This window comes from Hyaena hyaena, unplaced genomic scaffold, assembly GCF_003009895.1.
Source record: "Hyaena hyaena isolate Hyena2069 unplaced genomic scaffold, ASM300989v1 scaffold_808, whole genome shotgun sequence".
NCBI classification, from domain to species: Eukaryota; Metazoa; Chordata; class Mammalia; order Carnivora; family Hyaenidae; genus Hyaena; species Hyaena hyaena.
The window spans coordinates 767,927-789,049 of NW_024081437.1; the positions used below are offsets into that span (position 1 = coordinate 767,927).

Consider the following 21,123-nt stretch of genomic DNA (forward strand, 5'->3'; position numbering starts at 1 on the left):
TCTGTCCTGTGATTCTTCAGCCCTTGAGACTGCAGGTTAGTAGTAATATTGGTATTATAATGTTATAACTACCTATATTACTCGATAAAACAAACAAGTATGTTCATTAGGAATTAACATTTTCAGCTGCTATATAAGGATATAATAAAAGTTAAATAAATACAAACTCTCAAATGTTAAATTTCCATTAAAGACATCATTTTGTATTCATGAGTTTAAGAATTGTTTTCAGCGTGATCTTTTAGCTTTGTCCATTGAGAGAGCCTAGACAGAATGTCACTCCAGTAAGAATGAGCACATCTAGCACCCAAAGCTTGGCTCCTAAATACCATCTTCCACTAAAGAGAATCAGAGCTCTTGGAACCAGTTCTGGGTCAGGAAAAGCACACATGGAATGTCTTGTGCCAGAAAGCAAAGGATCGCTCAAAGACTAAGTAACAAGAGTACGGCAAGAGGACACAGGCGCCAGCATGAAGGGACTCCCACTGACCAAATCCGGAATGATTTTATTAAAAAGATAGTGACTGTGGCTGAACTGCAAAACATTCAATAAAAATCCATGAGTCCGTATTGACATAAAAGAGCAGAGAAAACACAGCAGCGAAGAGTTTGCCACCACCTGGGGGAGGCTATGACACAAACTCCTTGCTCTGCAATTTAGTAATTAATTTAGTAATTAAAGGCAAAGATTTAGCACTTATGCTATCTTTTTAGGAGGAAATATAGTTCCCCCTTACTTGACAAGGGAAAGTTCTTTACAGAAGAATGCCAATACTAAATGTAGAAGAGATGACAAAATCAGAAAATCCATTATCTCGTAACTGCCAGTGAAGTAATGGATTGAGGCAAGAATCATCAACGAATGCTAGAATCGTCGGTGAGTTGTTGGGCAACAGGACCTTTGTACGGTGTCAAAGTGCCCCCCGCATTACTCATCAGTTACAACAGGCCGGCTGCACGCCTGCAATGGAGAGACCTGGCAGCCGGCCGCTTCTTCAGCCGAGCGCTAAAGCACAGCATCAGGTGCCACAGGAGAAATAACCAGAGTGTGCCTCCCAACTTGATACTAATACAAAATACTCTTGCCCAAAATGTTTGCCTAAGTAAGTCCCAAAATCTAACCTCTCACTTATAATCAATATGAAAGATAAACAGGAAAAAGGACACATCTAGAGTGTGGCCTTTCAGTAAAACAAGTGGGCTAGTTGTTTTATAAAGCCAATGTCATAGGTGGACTGGAGGTGGGGAGGAGGCTGTTCTTCTTAAAAGAGAAAACGGAAACATACTCCAATGTAATGTATAAATCTGAATTGCTCTCTAGATCCCCTCTTCCCAAAGAGCTATAAGAGACATTGGGGAGAAATCAGAATTTAGAATGGCTGTCTGATGATAACATCAGACAACTGTTAATGTTTTTAGGTGTGCTAAGGGCACTGTGTCATACTGGAAAATATCCTTACTTTGAGGAGATGTATGCAGAAGTACTTAGGGATGAAATGTCATGATGTCTGAGAATTCCTTTCAAATGGTCAGCAAAAAGATATAAAAATGTACATATCTTTTTCTTACGTTTATTTATTATGAGAGCACACCTACACATGAGCAGGCGAGGGGCACAGAAGGGGGGAGAGAATCCCAAGCAGGCTGCACACTGTCAGCGCAGAGCCCGACACAGGGCTCGATCCCACGAACCATGAGATCAGGACCTGAGCTGAAATCAAGAGTCGGACACTTAACTGACTAAGCCACTCAGGCGCCATTAAAAATGCACATATCTAAACAGGCCAAGCAAATATGTCAAAATGTTAACAACTGTTGAATCTACGCAGTGGGCATACAGGCTTCACAGTAAGTAGAAAAAAAGGTTTGGCTGAAATAAAGAATTTAACAGAACGGATGGAAATAGAGTCTAGGAGACCTTCCAAAATTCAGAGTGAAAGAAAACAAAAAGAAAATATGAGAGAAGATTGAGAGAGAAGACCAATATAAGAAGTCCAAAATTAAGCTAAGAGTAATCTCCATAAAAAAGAGAAAATGGAAAAATGAAACATTTTTTAGAAAAGAGTTGACAATAGCCAAAGTATTCTGACTGAATGACCCCAGCACCATGAATGAAAAAGATACAGCTGCAGACACATTATCATGAAATTTCAAGACACTAAAGAAAAAGAAAAAAATCCTAAAAATTTTCCAGGGAAGAAGAGAAAAGAAGGCCACCTACAAAAGAACCACAATCAGACTGATATCAGACGTTTCTTCCATTAGTGACTTTGAATGCTAGAAGACCATGGAAGCAATGCCTTCAAAATTAGGAGGGAAAATGATTTTCAACTTGGAATTCTATGCTCAGTCAATTGAGTAGAAGAGCAGAAGGGCATTTCAAATGTGCAGGGACTCAGAAGACTTGCCTGTTATAACGCTTTTGGCTGCAAGGAACAGAGAAGCCTACTCAAACTGGCTTACTCAATAAGAAGATGTATTCTCTCCTCCAACTGGAAGCCCAGAGCTGGGGCAGGCCGCAGGTTCCTCCTGTCCGTCTGGTCCACCATCCTTGGTGAGGAAGTGCCGTCCTCAGGCGTGGTCCCTCAGTCTGAGGTTACACCAGAGCTGCCAACAGCATCTTATTTACATCCAGTGAGGGAAAGACAGTTTACCCTGAACATGTCATCAAAGCCCTTCCCTTCATTCTGAGGGGACTGAGAACATAGGTCTAAGCTGGATCAATAACAGCTGCCAAAGGGCATGTAGGTGGCTCACTCGGTTAAGCGTCCAACTCTTGGTTTCAGCTTGGGTCATGATTCCAGGATCATGGGATCAAGCCCTGCACCGGGCCCTGGGTGGGCTCCACGCTGAGCATGGAGCCTGCTTGGGATTCTCTCTCTCTCTCTCTCTCTCTCTCTCTCTCTCTCTCTCTCTCCCCCCCCCCTCTCCCTCTCTCCCTCCCTCCTTCCTTCCCTCCCTCCCCCCCTTTGCCCCTCTCCTCCGCTTACACTCACTCTCTCTTTAAAAAATTTAAAAAACAGTAACAGTTGCCAAGGGAATGCAATGTGTGGAACGACTTAAGGATCCTTGCTGGTGGTGGGAGCGAGGTAGAAAGGTAAATGATATCAGGGTTCTATTAGGAATGGGAAAGAGGGAACGGATATGCTAAGGAACAAGCATGTCCATTACAATTTACTACCCACACACCCTATCTTAGTAAGTTATTTAAAGCCATACTCCAGAAAACAAGGAATAAACCATGTAAAAGACATGGCTTCTGAGAAACAGTGGCTCCACCCCGAGAGCTCAGTGAAGAGAAGAGCCAGGTGGCAAGGGCTCATCCACACTGCAGGAGGGGGACAGGGAGCTCGGAGCGGACAGGCCTCTGCAAGGGGGGCAGGAGAGAGGATGACGCAGAACTCCAGGAGAGAAACAGCATGGCTGGAAAGATTTTACAAGACCAGGAAATACTACTAAGGAAGAGCAAATGACAATCAGAAACAGTGGGAAAAACAAAGATCTGTACAAGGAAGCCAAGGTCCAAATATGAAGCACGTTAAATTCTGGCAAGGATTTTAAGCAGGTGATGAGAGTGTAAGAAAGGAGAATCCCTTTTATCTTGCTTGGTCATTCTCCTTTGAGTGGCCTCGCAACTGTGAATCCAGACCTACAGAGAAGGAAATGTAATCCTAGCATTTGTGACTTGGCCTCAGGGTAACAATATTCACATATGTGTAACAGTGTCAAGGATGTTGACAGGTGTTCAACTTTAGAATTAATCTATCACCACCTGCATGCGGTTGTAGGGCAGAGCACAAATGTCAGTAATTGTATGAATCAATATGGTCAAGTATAGGTTATTTTATTTTAATGTGTATTTTTTTACATAAGCTCTACACTCGAGATTCTGGGGCTTGAACTCACAACCCCAATATTAAGAGTTGCATGCCCCCCCGACCGAGCCGGCCAGGTGCCCAGGTCAAGTATGGCTTTCGGAGGTAAAAGCAGGGAAAAGGTGGGAGGAAAAGCAGGGTCAGTAGCGTCCTCACCCTAAGGGGAAGTGCCATATGGCTTCAAGCTGACAGAAGAGGAACCACTGTTTGGAGTCAGAGAGAGATTGTGAATGTGAATCTCAATATGGGAGGTGATGTAAGCTAAGCCATTCTCTTTCATTTTAGGCAGTTAATATAATTCCCCGAAGTTGGTAAATCAAGAAAGATGTATAACCATATGATTTAATTTTGAAGGTAACCATCAAAGAAAGTGAAAGTAGAAACAGTTAAAAGCTGTCGGTCATATCTGGGTTGTGGAACAGGAAGGGGGAGGGGTAGGCTGTTGTTTTCACCCTAACCTCTTCTGAGGAGTTGTATCGTTAGTTAGCGGCTGTAATATTTTGATAAAAACTCAAACCCCAAACAACCTAACCCTGCAACAGTTTCCTATTGCTCCGACATTAACATGAAAAACCCTGCACCCAGCCCATCAACCTCTCTGCCTGCATCACTGTCACCCACCCCACCCCCAACTCTGCTCCAGCCGCACAGGGCTGCACAGGGCCGCACAGGGCTGCATGAGGGCCTTAGTGGGCTAAGCTCCTGCCAGGCTCGGGGCCGTCACACATGCTCCTTTCAGTTGGGAAAGCCCTCCTCCACTCTGTGTCTTGCCCACTTCTGTTCACCCCTCAATTCTTGGCTTCGGCACTGCCTCCCTAGCACCGGTTTCCTTATCCCTCCCAAGGCTTAACTGTTCCCCCGTCACTTGTCACTTGTGAGCATGGTGAGTAACCACCCCCCTCCCCCCACGCCACTCATCCTTCAGAGCACTTAACCTGCTATAATTACATAATCACTTGTGAGTTATTTAAGTCTGTTTCTCCCGCCAAACTTAAGTTCTGCGAAGAAAGGTACCAATCTGTCTCAGCCTGCCTACTACAGTGCCTGAGGCACCGCAGACACCTAACTCCACCATGGGATGGGCGGCCGGAGGACAGCCTGACGAAGTGCAGATCCTTTAGCATGGAGCAGCAAGGAATTCAGTATTTAAACTGAACTGTATCGGCCAGATGACAAAGTTACTAAATATGGAACAATCCTATCATTCAGAATTGAGTGTCAGTATAACAAATAGTCCTATGAAATGTGTGGTGCTTCATGAGTGTCAGTGAGGAAGCTGTTCAATGTCACCCAGAGTCCTGCTTCATCCACCGAGGTGACTTGTGGCTTGGACTGAGGCCTTAGCACTAGGGCGGTGCGAAGCGGCCGCGAGGCGCATTTCAAACGTGAACGCTCACAGGAGTTGCTAGTAAGGGAAAGGGCAGAATCAAAGCACAACTCCTGGAAGTCTGCACCACTGACCGATGGATACTGATGCGATTTACTGGGATGGAAAAGACAAGAGGAAGGGGCGCCTGAGTGGCTTGGTGGGCTAAGCGTCCGGCTTCGGCTAACCATCTCACAGTTCATGGGTTTGAGCCCCGCGTCGGCCTCTGTGCTGACAGCTCAGAGCCTGGAGCTGCTTCAGATTCTGTGTCCCCTCTCTCTGCCCCTTCCCTGCTCACGCTCTGTCTCTTGTCTCTCTCAAAAATAAACATTAAAAAATTTTTAGAAAAGACAGGAGGAAGAGCAGATTTGAAGGGCGTGGGGAAGCAAGGGAACTGTTTGGGACTTGTTAAGTTTTAAATGTCTATGAGGAACTCAAGTGGAAGTACTGAAGAGGCCATCCAATGTGGGGCTCAAGAGGGAGGCTAGAGAGGCAAAAACAGAGTGGAATCATCAGCACACAGCTGAACCCAGCGAATAAACAATGGATATGTCCCAAATTAAATCAAGGCACAGGCGTCAATGAAATGTCATGTGATCATCAAAAATGATGGTGTGAAGACATTATCCAGACGTTATTTGGAGATGCCAGGTTTATGAGCAATTCTTAATTTTCCTCTTTATTTTCTAAAAAATTATCCATTGAACTGATATTATTTTTATAATTAGTAAATTAGCGTAATTATAATAAATTATAAGTCAAGTTATTTTCACCTTAGAGAAAGGTGGTGTTATCAATCTACTTTTACTGACACGGACAGATACCTACAACATATCACTGAGAAAAGAAGGCAAGTTATAACAGTACATTTATGATATGATCCCATTTATTTAAAACAATATGTATATATACACAAGGGTGCATAAGGAAGACGCTAGAAGAATTTTTTTAATGTTTATTTTTGAGGGAGAGACAGAGTGCAAATGGAGGAGGAGCAGAGAGAGAGAGAGAGACACAGAATCCAAAGCAGGCTCCAGGCTCCGAGCTGTCAGCACGGATCCTGATGCGGGGCTTGAACTCCCAAACTGTGAGATCATGTCCCGAGCCAAAGTCGGATGCTTAACCGACTGAGCCACCCAGGCAGCCCAAGGAGAATGTTTAAAAGGCCAACAGCAAAGGTAACTTTTAGACTGTATTTATCAAGAAATTTATGTGGTATTAAGTATTCTTAAACAGTTTTAGCTGCATTTCACTCTGCATGGATTCTGTAAAAACACTAAATGGGTTCATAAAAATATTTGGCAGAATAGTCTGAAGTAAGCTTTAAATGTCATTTTGTCTCCCTTTCTGGCACTTGTGCTCTAGGGCTTTCTTTACGCTTCCCCCCCACACTGATTACTCCAGGCCTGGCGGGTCTGACACCTGTAGTTGCGTGGCGTGATGCACTGGACACACTGGGTGTTCTGAACCTCCTACCGCCACCAGCCCTTCTGGCTCTCTGGAACCCTCCTCAGAAGAATGTTTTGAAATGCATAAAATTAAATGCATAGAAACTGACGAATAACGCACATCGAGATGGTGCTAGAGTATTCTGTGCTTCTTTAGGAAACCATTAAACAACTAGGTCTAATAACTACCCTAAGTTTGAAGTATGATAAGGACAAACGAGGTTTCCAAAATATCTGTGACTGTAATGTGGTAAGAAAGCATCTTTCATCTCTCCTGGTGACAAAGTCCCAGGTTCACCTAATACTACCATGGTCTGTGGCCTACATTTGTCATCGAAGGAAAACGGAATTTTCAGTGAGAGGTTAGTGAAGATCAAGATGAAGTCTTTTTCCCATCCAAGGTCATGAAACCCGTGGATTTTCAACCCTGAGTCAGAACCCTTGGTCTAGGAACATACAGACCAAACGGTAAGAGCAGTTTTCTCCGCGTGGTGGAATTTCCAGAGTGATTTCCACATGCATTTTCTACAACGATAATTTACTTGTGGAACTAAAAAATAAAGAGTTTAATATATACTACATTTTTGTTAGTCTTAAGCAACTGAGAAGAGTGGCTAAGCAATTTGAGACAGCTGCTTACAAGCTACACTAACATTTTTTATACGGTGACCACTTAAAGACCTTTCAATTTCCCCTAACTCCTTTAAGTATTATGACGACTTTAATCATTCCCGTGTTCTTATGAGCCTAGAAAAAAATTCACTAGAATTATTTACTCTGGAGTTAAGTGGAACAAAAAGACAAACTGTCACAACTGCAGACGTTTGGTTTTTTTTGCCAAGTGTAATTCCAAAAACAGCTGAAAATATTAGAGCAAATTAGTACTTAATATGGACCGATACCTTCTGCTGTTTACAAAAACACAAAAACCAGAAACACACAGAAATTTGTATTTTAAAACTATATTATTAAACATGTATAGGCAAATTTTAAATATAACTTATCAAAGTACTGTCAGAACTTGAGTACCGCTAGAGGCCCCAGAAAAACCAAAATACTTTAATATTTTCAAAAATAATCCGTATGTAGAGAAGGTTAGCTCGTGCTTTAAAGTGCTCAAGTCTGTGTTTTAGCAGCAATGTGGAATGCTGCAAGAAGACGGGAACAAAGGGAAACGTGTGTATCAGAAGCCTGCTTTGCTTTCTTTCAAATCTAAAAATAAAACCTTTGGACTGCCCTATTAATAAATCTAGAAAATGGATGCCTTTTTTTGTGTGGAAAGCTTTCACAAACAAAGAAATAAAAATATCTTCTTGGTTAATAGGACCAAAGGATGTAAACATAAACCAGATGTCAATCCCCGTTTCTCTAAATTCCATTCTCCCTCTGGGCTCTGGTGGGGCTTCTGTTGTAAAGATGTTTCTACAGCACAGGGAGACATATTGAATGAAGGTCTGTACAGAGCAACATGGACCCAACTCAAAAGCCAAGTGCTGAGTGAAAAGAGCGAGCTGCGGAACGTTACATCCAGTAGGATCACCTCCTGCAAACCTGTAAGAACAGCTTTGAACGTGATATACGATCACGTGTAACACAGCATAAAGCAGAGGGCAGGCCACCTCAGGGAAGCAGGGCAAGCAAGTACAACCGGGCCTGGGATTCCATGGGAGCCGTCACATGGAGTCCCATAAAGGAGGCTGATGTGAACAGGGCAGACTCTAACCTTCCCGAGGTCCAAGCGGAAAGCACCTGAGTAGCTGACGCCTCAGCACAGAGCGCAGAGGCTGGGGAGGAAGAGGGCAGGGAGGAGTGCAGGAAGGCAAGAGCTCAAGGACGGAAGGGTCAGGACGGCCTAAGGGAGGGCAGAGGAGTAGCCGCACAGAGAAGAGGTAAAGAGGGCTCTGATCCAGCCTCCTGAGCTCAGGCTTGTGGGGATTACAGCAGTGCGTCCATGGTGGCTCATCAGGGTGGACCTGGCCCTTGACAAGACAGAGTGAGCTTGATTACGTGCTGCTTTCTTCCCCATGAAAGTCTTGGTAAAAAATAAATAAATAAATAATCAGAAGAACTAAGCAGTGAGTTTGGCATCAGAGGGGACTCTCACACCACGCAACCTGCTGCCCTCCTCTCAGGACTATCAGAGAACGAAGTGTGCTGGAGAAGGGGGAAGCCCTCTCCTCATGGGTCTCCTGCGGCAGAAGTAAAGGGAAGGAAGGTTCCATAAAGAGACCTGAAGTGAGAGCCCTGGGCCCTGATGGGTGGGTGGGAAACCAGCTCAGGGCAGATGGCCTCCAGAGCCGTGCGGATGGAAAGGGGACAGGACGGATGGCCAGAGCTCCTTACATTGCCTTGGGGGGCGTGGGAACATCTCGGAATGTGATGTAACTTAGAAGGAGAGCAGAGCCTACTTGGCACAGCTGGTGAGGTGGGTCTGATTTCCTACCAGCACACTCTGCAAACAAACTGCTCCTGGCCCTCAGGCCTGGCCTGCTGCACCTGTCTCATCTCTGTACTCCAAACGCCCCAGGCCCAGCCCAACAGTTCTCTCCTGTCTGAGCCTCTGTACATGCTGGTCTCTCCCCCACTCACACCTTCCACCTTCTCCCAGACTAGCTAATGTTGCCTTATGGTTCAGGTTGTGGAGGTCACTTTTCAAAGAAGTCCTCCTCCCTGACCTCACTTTTAAGTCTAGGCGAGCCCTAACACTGGTGTGTTCCCTCGGTGGTTAGCACTCCTCCATCATAGTATTTGGCCCCTTGTAAATAACGGTCTGTTTGCCTATTTGTATCTTCTTTTGGATCAGAGGATCACTGAGGACAGGGGCAGTCTGTACCGTCTGGTACAGTAAGTGACACCTAACAAACACTCAGTTGGTATAGGGTAAATTAATCAAGTGCTGCTCTATAAAGAACACAAGAGTCAAAGAGAAATGAAGCAACAGCAACCTGGGGCCGAACGCTTCCAGGACGCCCCTTATGCATATACTTCCCGTACAAGGGGGACCGAAGGCCCGCAGCTTCAGGAGACTAACTCTGAGTCCCAAGGGGCCACTGCAACTTAGTAGCAAAATAAAAATGCTCCATTTTCTTCAATATTCACAAATGAGAACGGGCTAAAGTTCCCTTTGCCAAGTAAAGGGTCCTGTCTCACAGGCTCAGCTCACATAAGGTCACGTCTGACGAAATGGAAGCTTCCAAAGTTTTGCTTTCTAGTGCTAACTTCTAAAAAGTATTTTTTCCTAGCCTAATTAACAGTTCTCCAGTCTCTACAAACAGCACTGCAGACATAAATTCTTGTGCTCATCTCCTACGTAGCCTTTTAAAACTATGCAATTAAAAAGTCACTCCCCCTTGATTTAGCAATCTCTCTCCAAGTTTCAAATGCATATCCCCCTTGACCCAGCAAGCCCCACCTCCAGGAATTTCCTCTATACTAGTAAAGCAACCCTTAAAAAGAATGATATGGTTCTACAGAAACTGGTATCAACCAATCTCCAAGACACATTCACTAAAAAGAGCAAATTTTGGAAATGTGCACGGCATTTCACTGTTTGTGTAAACACACACATACACACACCCTTATTTGTGTGTATACCCCCACAAAATATATAAACACAACTATAAAATATTTAATAATATGAGGTATCTAGAATAGTCAATTTCATAGAAACAGAAAGGAGAAGGGTAGCTGCCAGGGGCTGGGAAAGGGACGGTAGGGAGTTCTAGGGAGCCGAGGTTTAAAGGAGATGGTTTCCGTTTTGCAAGACAAAAAGGGTCCTGGAGATGCACAGGAGATACATAACGGGGGTGGCTGCACAGGAAGGTACTCAGTGTCACAGAAGTGTCCACTTAAAAATGGCTAAGATGGCAAACTTTCTGTTCTGTATATTTTACCACAATTTAAAAACTGCGCACGCACACATATACATGTACATACTCGCAGATTTTTTTTTTAATATTTTTATTTATTTCTAGGAGAGAGAGAGACAGCGTGAGCAGGGGAGGGTCAGAGAGAGAGGGAGTCACAGACTGAAACAGGCTCCAGGCTCCGAGCTGGCAGTCAGCACAGAGCCCGACGCGGGGCTCGAACCCACGAACCGCGAGATCATGACCTAAGCGAAAGTCGGACGCTTAACCGACTAAGCCACCCAGGCGCCCCCATACTCGCAGATTAATAAGAAACAACGGGGAACGACGGCTGCCTCCAAAGAGAGAAATGAGTATCTGGGGACAGGGTGGCAAGGAGCTCTTTAACCATATAACCTTTCACACAACCTTTCTCATTCTGTATCTTACACCTATTTTTAAAATTCATTTAAAAAACAGCCTCATACAAGAAGCCTTTTCCTTAATCATAAGTCATTCATATCCCTTCTCTAAGTAAAAATTATTTCTCATTCCAAACCAGGATTCCACTTCAGTTTTAAGGTTATTTATTAGATTTAAATGATGCAAGCTGCAAAGAAGTACACTTTTCCCCCTAAGAATATATTCACCAAAACCCTGTCTTTATTTTTATCAGCTATTACAGAAATGCTTCAAAATCATCATAGAAGAAAATTACCATTTTTATCAGTACACAACTTTTATTCCATCACAACCGAGATAGCTGAATATAGAACTGTTTCAAAAGCAAAAAGCCCTCATCATAATTCAAGACAAAAATCAGCCTGCAATTACATGAGACAGAAAACAAACCATGCTTATGGTTCTGTCCTACCCTAAGCTCTAACTTCTATGTCAGAATTTAAAACACAAACACACACACACACACACACGCACACACACACACACACACACACCCTCTGGGTTCTTCCTAGTTTATCCAAAACCTACTTTGTGAAGATCCACTGTCCTTTCGAGTCTTCAGGAATGAGCACTGCAGTCACTGCCACTGGCACTGCCACCCCTGTAGCCCTGCCCCACGTCAAGGAGAAGGGGCACTTGCAGGGCCCAATACTGCCCATGCCTTGAATCAGGGGCTCAAATATTTGTTGGATGAATGAATAAATGATTATCTGCTGAGAGGCTTGCCATCAAGTCTCACAAAGAAAAACTTCAGAAAGAAAAATGTACAAGATGTTTGTTTACTTGAAATCGACATGATAAAGGTGAAGACAAGATGACCGACTGAATCACCAAACGGCTATGACACAAGTGGCTAGGTGGGCTCTAGATCTCATCCCTTCCCCAAGTTCAATATAAAACCAGGCATTTTAATCACCATATGAAAAACATGGGACAACTCACCTATAAGACTCTTTTGTATATATCAATACAGTACGTCACGTTTTTTAGGAATAAAAAATATATAGATGAATATAGACACATTTCTTAAAGTAGGAAAGGACGTTCTAAGTACAAAATCAAAAGAAATCGTAACAGAAACTGTATACAGCAAAAAGACAAGCAGAATCAAAAGACATATGACAAAGTAGGAAAAACATCTGCACAATGACAAAAGAATATCCTTAATACATTACAAGTTCTTACAAATCAACGTAAAAGAAATATCCTGATAGAAGAATGAATGCAGAACATGAATAGGCAATTCACAAAGACCAAATACAAATGGCTGATGATTACTGCGGTTCTGCCTCAGTAATAACCCGAGGAGCACAAATTTAAATTTTTTTTTTTTTAATTTCTAGGGGGGGGGGGGAGAGAGAGAGAGAGAGAGAGAGAGAGAGAGAGAGAGAGAGAGAGAGAGAGACAGCATGAGCAGGGGAGGGTCAGAGAGAGAGGGAGATACAGACTCTGAAATAGGCTCCAGACTCTGAGCTGGCAGTCAGCACAGAGCCCGACGCGGGGCTCGAACCCACGAACCGCGAGATCATGACCTAAGCAAAAGTCGGACGCTTAACCGACTAAGCCACCCAGGCGCCCCCAAGGAGCACAAATTTAAAAGATGGGCATCCAATTCTGGGAGGGTATAGGAAGTGGTACTTTGTCAGACTGTCATGAGAACAGGGACAGCCATTTTGGAAGGCAATGCGGGGGTACCCATCAGCAATTCAAAGCCTAGGTAGCCATTCTTCAAAAAGAGTGGCACGCGGGGAAGTTCAAGCCAGTAGTATCTTTAATAGCAAACCAGTAGGAAAACCAACAGGGGGCAACGCGTGACCGTAAGTTGGCACCGGATCACACTGCTATTTAACAGAAATGAGGCAGAGAGAAACGGATCACATGGATTTGGATAGATGCAGAATATGTAGATCATCCTCATTCTGTTAAAAACGCAGAGCGCCTATCTGTGTAGCCTGAGAAGACTCAGAAGCGTCTACATTCACAGTGGTTACTCTGGGTAGTGAGCACGGTGAGGAATGGGGAGTTTTCATCTTTTTACACGGTAGGCTTTAAAACGGTTTGTTGGGGCACCTGGGTGGCTCAGTCGGTTAAGCGTCCAACTTCGGCTCAGGTCATGATCACACAGTTCGTGGGTTTGAGCCCTGCGTCAGGTTCTGTGCTGACAGCTCAGAGCCTGGAGCCTGTTTAAGATTCTGTGTCTCCCTCTCTCTCTGCCCCTCCCCTACTCGTGCTCTGTCTCTCTCGGTCTCAAAAATAAACAAAAAAAAATTTTTTTTAAACAAAATCGTTTGTTTTCTATAAAAGCATGCGTTATTTTTACAATTTCTTAAAAAAGGAGAAGGAAAATAGCAAGATATCAAACACTTATCTACTAAACACAGGTTCTGTCCTTAGAGAATTCCCTTCAAAGTTTCTTGAAGCTCAAATGGCTGTGTCTTTCCCACTCATAAGTAATAAGAGGTATTTTTTACATTTCTTAGAAGAAACTAGACAGAGTGACCACTGCCTGTTTTATAAAATCCATTCATAATCTGAGAAAAAGACTATTAAAAACATAAACCACCCCCAGGCCTAACATCCACCAGAGGAAACCCATTCAGCGCCCATATTACATTTAGTCCACACAATTTCTGAGACAATGCACAAAGCGCCAGCCACACAACTCCCACCAGCACAAATGCGTGGCGTACAAAGAACGTCCTGTCAGCAGGGCCCAGAGCACACCCCGCAGGCAGTAAAGGAGAAATGACAATCTGAGTCACAGGATCAGGAGCGGAACAAATGTGGGACCTGGAGGCAGTGCAGTGTTCTTCACTTCCTTCATACCTTCTACTCTCCACCAAAGCCCTGACCCTTTACACAGTCCCCAAACAGGCCACGTTATGGATGTCCACAAAGCTTTAGACTGAGGCGTCCGAAACTACCAGAGAGCCACAACAAAGTGCTACTTGGGGGTCTCAGCTGGCATCACAATGGAAGCGTATGTGTAAACTCACATTTTTTTTCCCTAAGGAACGGAAAGGAAAAATTCAAGTAGTATGATCTGCCTTACCACATGGAATGTTTGAAATCCAGGTGTCAAAATATCAAACGGGGAGTGAACACTGATTTTAAAAAAGCTTGAGATACTGAGCCTGACAGTTGAGAAATTAAGGAACCACTCATTTTTACAAATCTGAAGTCCACACCATGGCGCCAAAGGAGCCCAAAGTGTGGCTGATAGAGCACCTGCACGTCAGACCTCGCGTGGCTTGGATCCTCAGCTTTTCAAAAGGCATTCATTCTGCTCTAGAGTCTCAAGAGCCAGACCCATGCCCGGGTGCTCTCTTCAGTTCCCGTGGGAGGAGCTCAGCAAGCACACCCTACTAGCCTTGGGCTCTGCTGCCCTGTGACAGCTTTCCGGAGGCTGGCCTTCTAGGGGACCACTCACCAGTTCCCATAACTGAACATGTTTTCCCACTGCGCACTAACACTGACCAGGAAGTCGTTTACCCAGGACCAAAGCACAAAAAGCACCACGCTGAAGACCGCTAGGCGACAGCAGCGGTGGCAGGTGAAGAGCTCAGTCAAAGGGCTCTCAGCTCAGCTGATCTGCTTCAAGGTGAACTGAAGTTGCAGATCACCAGTTCCGGCTCTAATCTGACACCCGCCCCCAGATCACGCTGTGGCTACCAAGTAACCCTACCCAAACTGACCTTTCAGGGCTCAGGGAAGTGACTTTTTTTTATTATATGGCACAGTTTGGCACAGTTATATCTTTAGTCTTTGGGGTACTTTTATACTGTCCAAGAGTAGTACATCTTGTATTTTTTCCTTGTTTTATTTTTTTGTTTTTTTTGTTTTTGTTTTTGTTTTTAAAAACAGATGGCCAAACCAGGACATATACTAAAAAAAAAAAAAGGAAGGTTACTTACCTGAGCCCTAACATTCCAGCTACCATGGAATCCTGTTGGAGCTGGTCTACAGAAGCAAGATGTATTCTGGGGAGTCACATGTCACATCAAAGCAGGAACTGGTGAGTCTGTATTTTTATGGAGCCTAAAACAAAGAAAATCGTAAGTTGAAAGCCCCCATTGTGCTGCACGACCTTTTTCCCAGGGCTATTTGGGACATTCTGAAGATAAACATATAGACAAAGTACTATACTGTTTCCCAGCTTACCTACTAGAAACGAAGGATAAACCGATTACCAGCACATAACACACATTACTAAAATAAAGATTCATGTGTGTTAGAATCAACACTATCACAAGTCTTGTCGCCTCTGAGGACACTTCAACACTATAAAGTATACTGTTAGTGGTGATCCCCAGTAAGTATTTCTTGCACTATGTCATACAGAAATACTCAGGGAGAGGACACATGTTCAAGAGAACATGCAACATCAAAATGTCATCCCAAAAAGAACATGCAAAATCCAGAGGCAAAGTGTCCCTTCTTTTTCAAGCAGCTGAATTTGAAATGAGCTGCTGTAACATCACTTAAAGGAGCTTGAACCGAGAGAGAGAGATCGAGAGAGAGAGAGAAAGAGAGAGAGAGAGAGAGAGAGAGAGAGAGATCGATCAGCACCAACCAAGCACCCTGGGAGATCCAAAACCCTCCTCCAAAATACGCACGTGCACTTCAGAGTGATCCCTGTCAAGCCTCTCAGATCAGTAAATCGCGATGTTCAACAAACTATGTTATTAGTTCGACAATTTCTGTTTTGATTTTGAACATATCCAAAGACTTCTGTCATTACATTTTTTTCATCAAGATAACCATCATTTCCTTGTTAAAACCCAAACTATTAGCTAATCTCTGGTACCCTTACTGGCCCAAGAGCAGCACTTTTATCTTTAGGCTAAAAAAGCCTAGAGTATACAACCTGGAGACTATTCACACAAACGATCACTCATGTAATTAAACCCAGAGGAAGGGCAACACCAACCAAGTCTCTTACCTCTGGTCTATAACTACCAGGATAATACCTAGAATTATCTGTCGAGGTGCAGTGAGGCCTTACAATTCCCTTAAATAGTCGAGTCACAGAATGTTTTGAAATCCAGAAGTCAAGGTAACAGTACTACTCAGCTATATAATAAAAATCAAACTGGTATCCTGGTTGGGAGGCCCCGGCAAAGCCACAACTTCTCACAGCCACAATTTGTTTTTTACTTGTAAACTGAGGAAGCTGGACTAAAGTTCCTTTCAGTTCTAAAATTTTAAGATCTTTGATTAACTCACTATTTCTAATGGGGAAAAAAAGAGCCAGCAAATGAAAGCAGTAAGGCAAACACCCAATAAAGCAGTAATTTGCAGGTGCATGTATATGATGGCCCCAGCTCCGAGGCGAGGAAGACAAGTGAACCCTTCCTAAGGCTCGATCCTGACAGCTCAGACATCTGTAGTAACTGCAAAACCGCCACGGTGAGGACACCTTCCTATGCCAGCAGACCCAACATAAGTGTGCCTTGAAGAAGTTATAAAGGCCAAGGCTTTATTCATGAGTAGAATGGCCACCCCTCCTTTGATACGGGAGTGGGGGTGCCCTGCCTGCCAGGAAATTCCCACTCAGTTCCCCCCCCGAACACCATTACCTACCATCAAAAATGATAGAACCAAGTATTTAGTAATGGCATGCCAATCAAGATTTCAAAAAGAAGAAAGTCCTTGCAAGAGAAAGGCAGAAGAGAACAGATAAAGGCCGAAGAGCCTAACTTTTGTGTAAGCGAGCCCAAGGAAGAGGAACCCATTTACGTCTGTCCTGCTGGATACGAGGTAAAGGCCCAGTGGTGACAACGGCAGTTTGGCTGGAGAAGGTCCTTCTGTTGGAGCAGCAATAACGCTCTAGCAAAGAAAAAAGGTTGGGTGTGCCAGCCACAGAAGGCTGGTCTGCACGCATGTCACCGAAGTAGAGGGGGGTGACAACAAGCAGGTGTCCTGCCATACTCCCTGAGACTCACCACCAGTCAAGGACTGGGCTCCCCCCATCCCTCCAATCCCGTACACTTAAAACGCTCCGGACACTACAGCTGATCCTTGAATAACACAGGTTTGAACTGTGCGGGTCCACTTATGTGCAGATTTTTTTGGGTCCAGTCCTGTAAATGTATTCTCTCTTCCCTGTGATTTTCTTAATAAACGTCTTCTTTATTTGTCTGTGTTGTAAAAATACGGTATAAGATACACATATACGGTATAAGATACACATAACATACAAAATGTTAATCAACTCTTTACGTTAACGGTGAGGCTTCCGGTCACCACTAGGCTATTAGTAGCTAAATTCTGGGGGAGTCAAAAGTTGTATGCGGATTTTCAACTGCATTTCGGGTGGGGGTCGGGGCCCCTAATCTCTGCATCATTCAAAAGTCAACTGTAGTTACTACAAATGTTTTCTGTGATTTTCTCCTGACGACCACCGCATAGGTAGGTATTCTCGCAGAGAACTCAGGCAGCCTAGGACAAACTGCTCTTAGCCGATTAAAAGATGTCTACTGACAGTCACCTTTTGAAAAGATTACAGGTTCCAGGACGCACATTTATCACGCAAATAGTGCCAGGCAGATCCATTAGCGGTGGAGGCAGAGCTGGAGTAAGGAACTAACAATTTTACTTCTTCTCTTCTCATTCTACGTGCATCCACATATGGGACTTATCTGGCCAAACTCAGCAGTCGGCCTCCCCGCCCTCTAGATTTGGCTACACAGACAGAGCAAAGAAGAAACAATGACTCTAGCTGGAGACTGCAAATAGAATGCAAAATTGTATCCTAACCCTCCCAATAGGGGAACAGCACAAAAGTGGGAGTAGGGTTTGAGTACATCGCGCTCTATCAGGTGAAATAAAGACTTGCTACTCTAGGTTTAAAGCATTCCAGGCACATTTGTAACAACAAGAAATAGGACAGTGCGATAGGCTCCTAATAGCAAAAAAAAAAAAAAAAGCCCCGTAGAATCAAGCTGTTGGAATATTCTGACTTCAGATGCCACCAGGCACTTTTCAGAGACATTATACTCTGGAAGCTGCCTGCGCTGTTTAGAAGGCTAGGGGTATGATGAGCAGCTAACTGGAGGGGCAGCCGGGGAGGCAAGCGCATTGCCAATGATGCAAAACAAAACAGAGTCCTCATCCTGTCACGTCAGAGGCTCAGATGCACAAACCCTGGAATCTTTGTGTGTCTGTGTGTGTGGATAGGAATGTACCTCAGTGATCAGCCACGAAGCTGACATGCCACACATCGGTATCTTGTGGCAACTTATTTAACCAACTATACTCTACTGATTCTTCCGTGTCTTTGGCTGCAGTTTGAAAAAGAAGTCCTAAAAAGCCCATAAATAAGCCTATTCCCTAAATCCCTGGTGGAAATTCCTAAAACACCTAAAAAACCCAGACGCTGTTTTTGTTTTCATAAGGACCCAGCATGTTTCAAAATACCCAAGAGGCCAGCTTAATCTTGTTAACTGAAATCGCTGAGATCCAAATGAAAATTCTGGCCACGAACCCCAAATCTCTCCGCAAGTAATAACTGCCCATTAACAACAGTGAATTTTACTACTATGGCACAAATAAGCTTCATTTTTCTAGTATAACAAAACACCTAAAACTTGTGAGAGTCTTCCAAAGTCTAAGCCACTTGGCATCACGCGCTGCTAGATTTGCTTCCACCATCACCAACCACCCCCCTGAATTCGAGCCTACCATCTCACAATTTGGGGTACTGATCCCACACGACAGAGACACAACGTGTGAATGGCTCTGCAGAGTCCATTCCTGTTCCTGGAAAAACAACAAAAAGCACACAGCTGCCTGACCATGAGTCAGGAATATCACTTTTGTGGTGGAGCCCATTTCTGCTGTGACCAATCCACAACGAACACACTCACAACACAGGCGACCACCACAGAGGTAGGTATTCCAGAGCAAGCTTTCCCAGCCTCGGGTCCACTTAGCAAGGTCATCAACGGTCTTCTCGGTGAAAGCAGTTTTTTTTAGACTCTTTACGATGACAATAAGTCTTCGGGGCAAAATCCACAGAAACATTGCCACACCGCGAAAAAGTCACCTGAGTTTCAGTTTGGGTGATTCAGTTATAACCAAACTAAAAAGGAAATAAACTTTCAGGGGTAACTGACAGGAACCACAGCAATGCAATGAACTTGCCCCATCTGGTAATGATGATCTCGAGCGGGGCGCGCTCCAGGACCATCGGAGCCGGTTACATACTATGTCCCACTCCACTTATGTAACTGGAAGATCTCCGGCGAAGGGGGGCGGGGAGGATGGGAGGGCGCTCACATTCTGAGGCCACGGAACCCCCCAAAGACCCTGGGGGCGCACTCCCACCGAAGAGCCTCTGGTGCTCCCGGACACGCAGTCCCCTACCTACGGCTCCTGATGGGAACTATAACGGCCTCTTTATGATGAGTTGTGGGACCAGGAACACAATGTCTAGTCCCTTTGGTGGGTGGGCAATAATTCCCACCTACTTGCTCCTGCTAGAAGGGAAAGGAGATGGTGGACCGACTCGCTCGCAATGGGGGCAGAAAGTCATGGAATGGGCGAGAAGGAGGGGGAGGCAAAGCCTGGAGATGGGGGTGAGAGCGCAGGAGCCCTTGTGGCGCACTCTCCCGACGGGAGGCGGACTGCGCACGCGCGCCGGTGGGGGGGCCGAGTAACGGCAGAGGGGGCGCGCGAGGGAGGGAGAGGGAAGAGCGCGATCCAGGGAGAGGCCGGGGCGGCGGGCGCGCGACGCCGCCGCGGGCCCGAAGCCCCGAGAAGGGCACGACGCGCGCACAGCCCCGACAGGCAAAACCCCGGCGACAGGGGCGCCCGCGGGCCCGGGGGCCGGGATGCGCGCCGGAGGCGGGAGGGAGGAGGGCGCCAGGCGAAGTCGGCCCTGGGAGATCGCGCCGAGGACGGTCACCGCGAGTGCGGGTGACGGGCCGAGGGGGCAGCCGTCACCGGTGGCGGCGGGAGGGGGAGGGTAGAGAGGAGGGACGCCATCCGCCAGCCGTGTCGCCCGACCCCGCGGGCCCCTCCCGCGCCACGTCCCGCCCCTACCCTCCGCCCCCCGGCAAGGGTCCCCGCCCGCGGCCGCGGCGGTCCCACTCACAGTCTCTCCTCCTCGCCTCCTCCTCCTCCTCCGCTCGGCGCGGCAGCGGCGGCGGCGGCCATTTTCCGGACGGCTTTTACCACAGCCCTCTCTCTGAGAGGAGGGAGCGCGCGCGCCGCCGACGCCGGGACCCCGCACGGCCGACGTCGCGCCCCGCCCTCCCGGCCGGCCTGCGCGCTGCTGCACCTGCGCGCCCGCGCCCCGCCCCCGGCGCCGCCGCAAGCCCGCCCGCCATTGGGTGCGGAGGCCGGGGTGGGGCGGGGCCTCGGCGAGAACGCTACCAATTGGCTGGAGTTTGTGTCCATCCCGGCCAGGGAAAAGGGGGTGGAAACCCTGTCAAGCTCCCGATTGGTTGCCATCGACCGTCATTTGGGGAAAAGAGGCGGCTTGGGCGCGGAGGGGCTGGTTTAGTGGGAGGAATTTGAATATTAAGGATTAATAGGCCCTTGCGGATGCTGGGGCAAGTGAAGGCCTAGGCTTCGCATGCCTTTTTGCGTGGCCTTTCCGGGCCGTTGACCCTCTGTACACAAACGCACAAACTACGCTACCATGAGAGTTTCACCGCACCCGCATTTTCTCAGTATCACCACCTTCAGTAGAAGCAGCAAAGTTGCCTGCCCTGGAGCCTGACGTTGTTCCAGACGAGGGACCTTCGAGGGACCTTCGTTTCAGGGGCCTGCCCGTTGTATTCTTTCATCTGAGCCTGCCGTGTGCCACGCTCTCATAGGATCAAGGAATAAATAACAAACCACAACCCTGGCCTTCCTGAAACTCTGGTGGGAGAAGACGGTGCATGCCAGGGCTGCACCGAGAACTGAGATCTGTCATTGTATCACATGGTTTGCTGGAGTTGTGGAAAAGGGGCAATGGGAGCACAAAGGAAGCAGCACTTAGCTCTGCCAGGAAGGGAGAGGGAAGACGTCCTAGAGGAACTGATTTGGGAGCTAAGATCCAGCAATTCTGTGTCAGAAAAACATTTAAGAGTATGAGAAAAGTTTTATCTAATGGGGTGTTCAGCACAGGACTATTT

General features: G+C 46.0%; 1 protein-coding gene across 1 annotated transcript in view; it reads right to left on the reverse strand.

Annotated features, from left to right (window-relative positions):
* MECP2 (methyl-CpG binding protein 2) overlaps positions 1-20,219 on the reverse strand; it is a 66,087-nt gene extending 45,868 nt beyond the window's left edge. Inside the window, exon 1 of the mRNA XM_039219232.1 lies at positions 20,094-20,219. Within this exon, the coding sequence (XP_039075163.1) occupies positions 20,094-20,155 (62 nt within the window). The 5' untranslated portion in view covers positions 20,156-20,219. The remainder of the gene's footprint in view (positions 1-20,093) is intronic.
* Between the last annotated feature and the right edge of the window lie 904 nt (positions 20,220-21,123).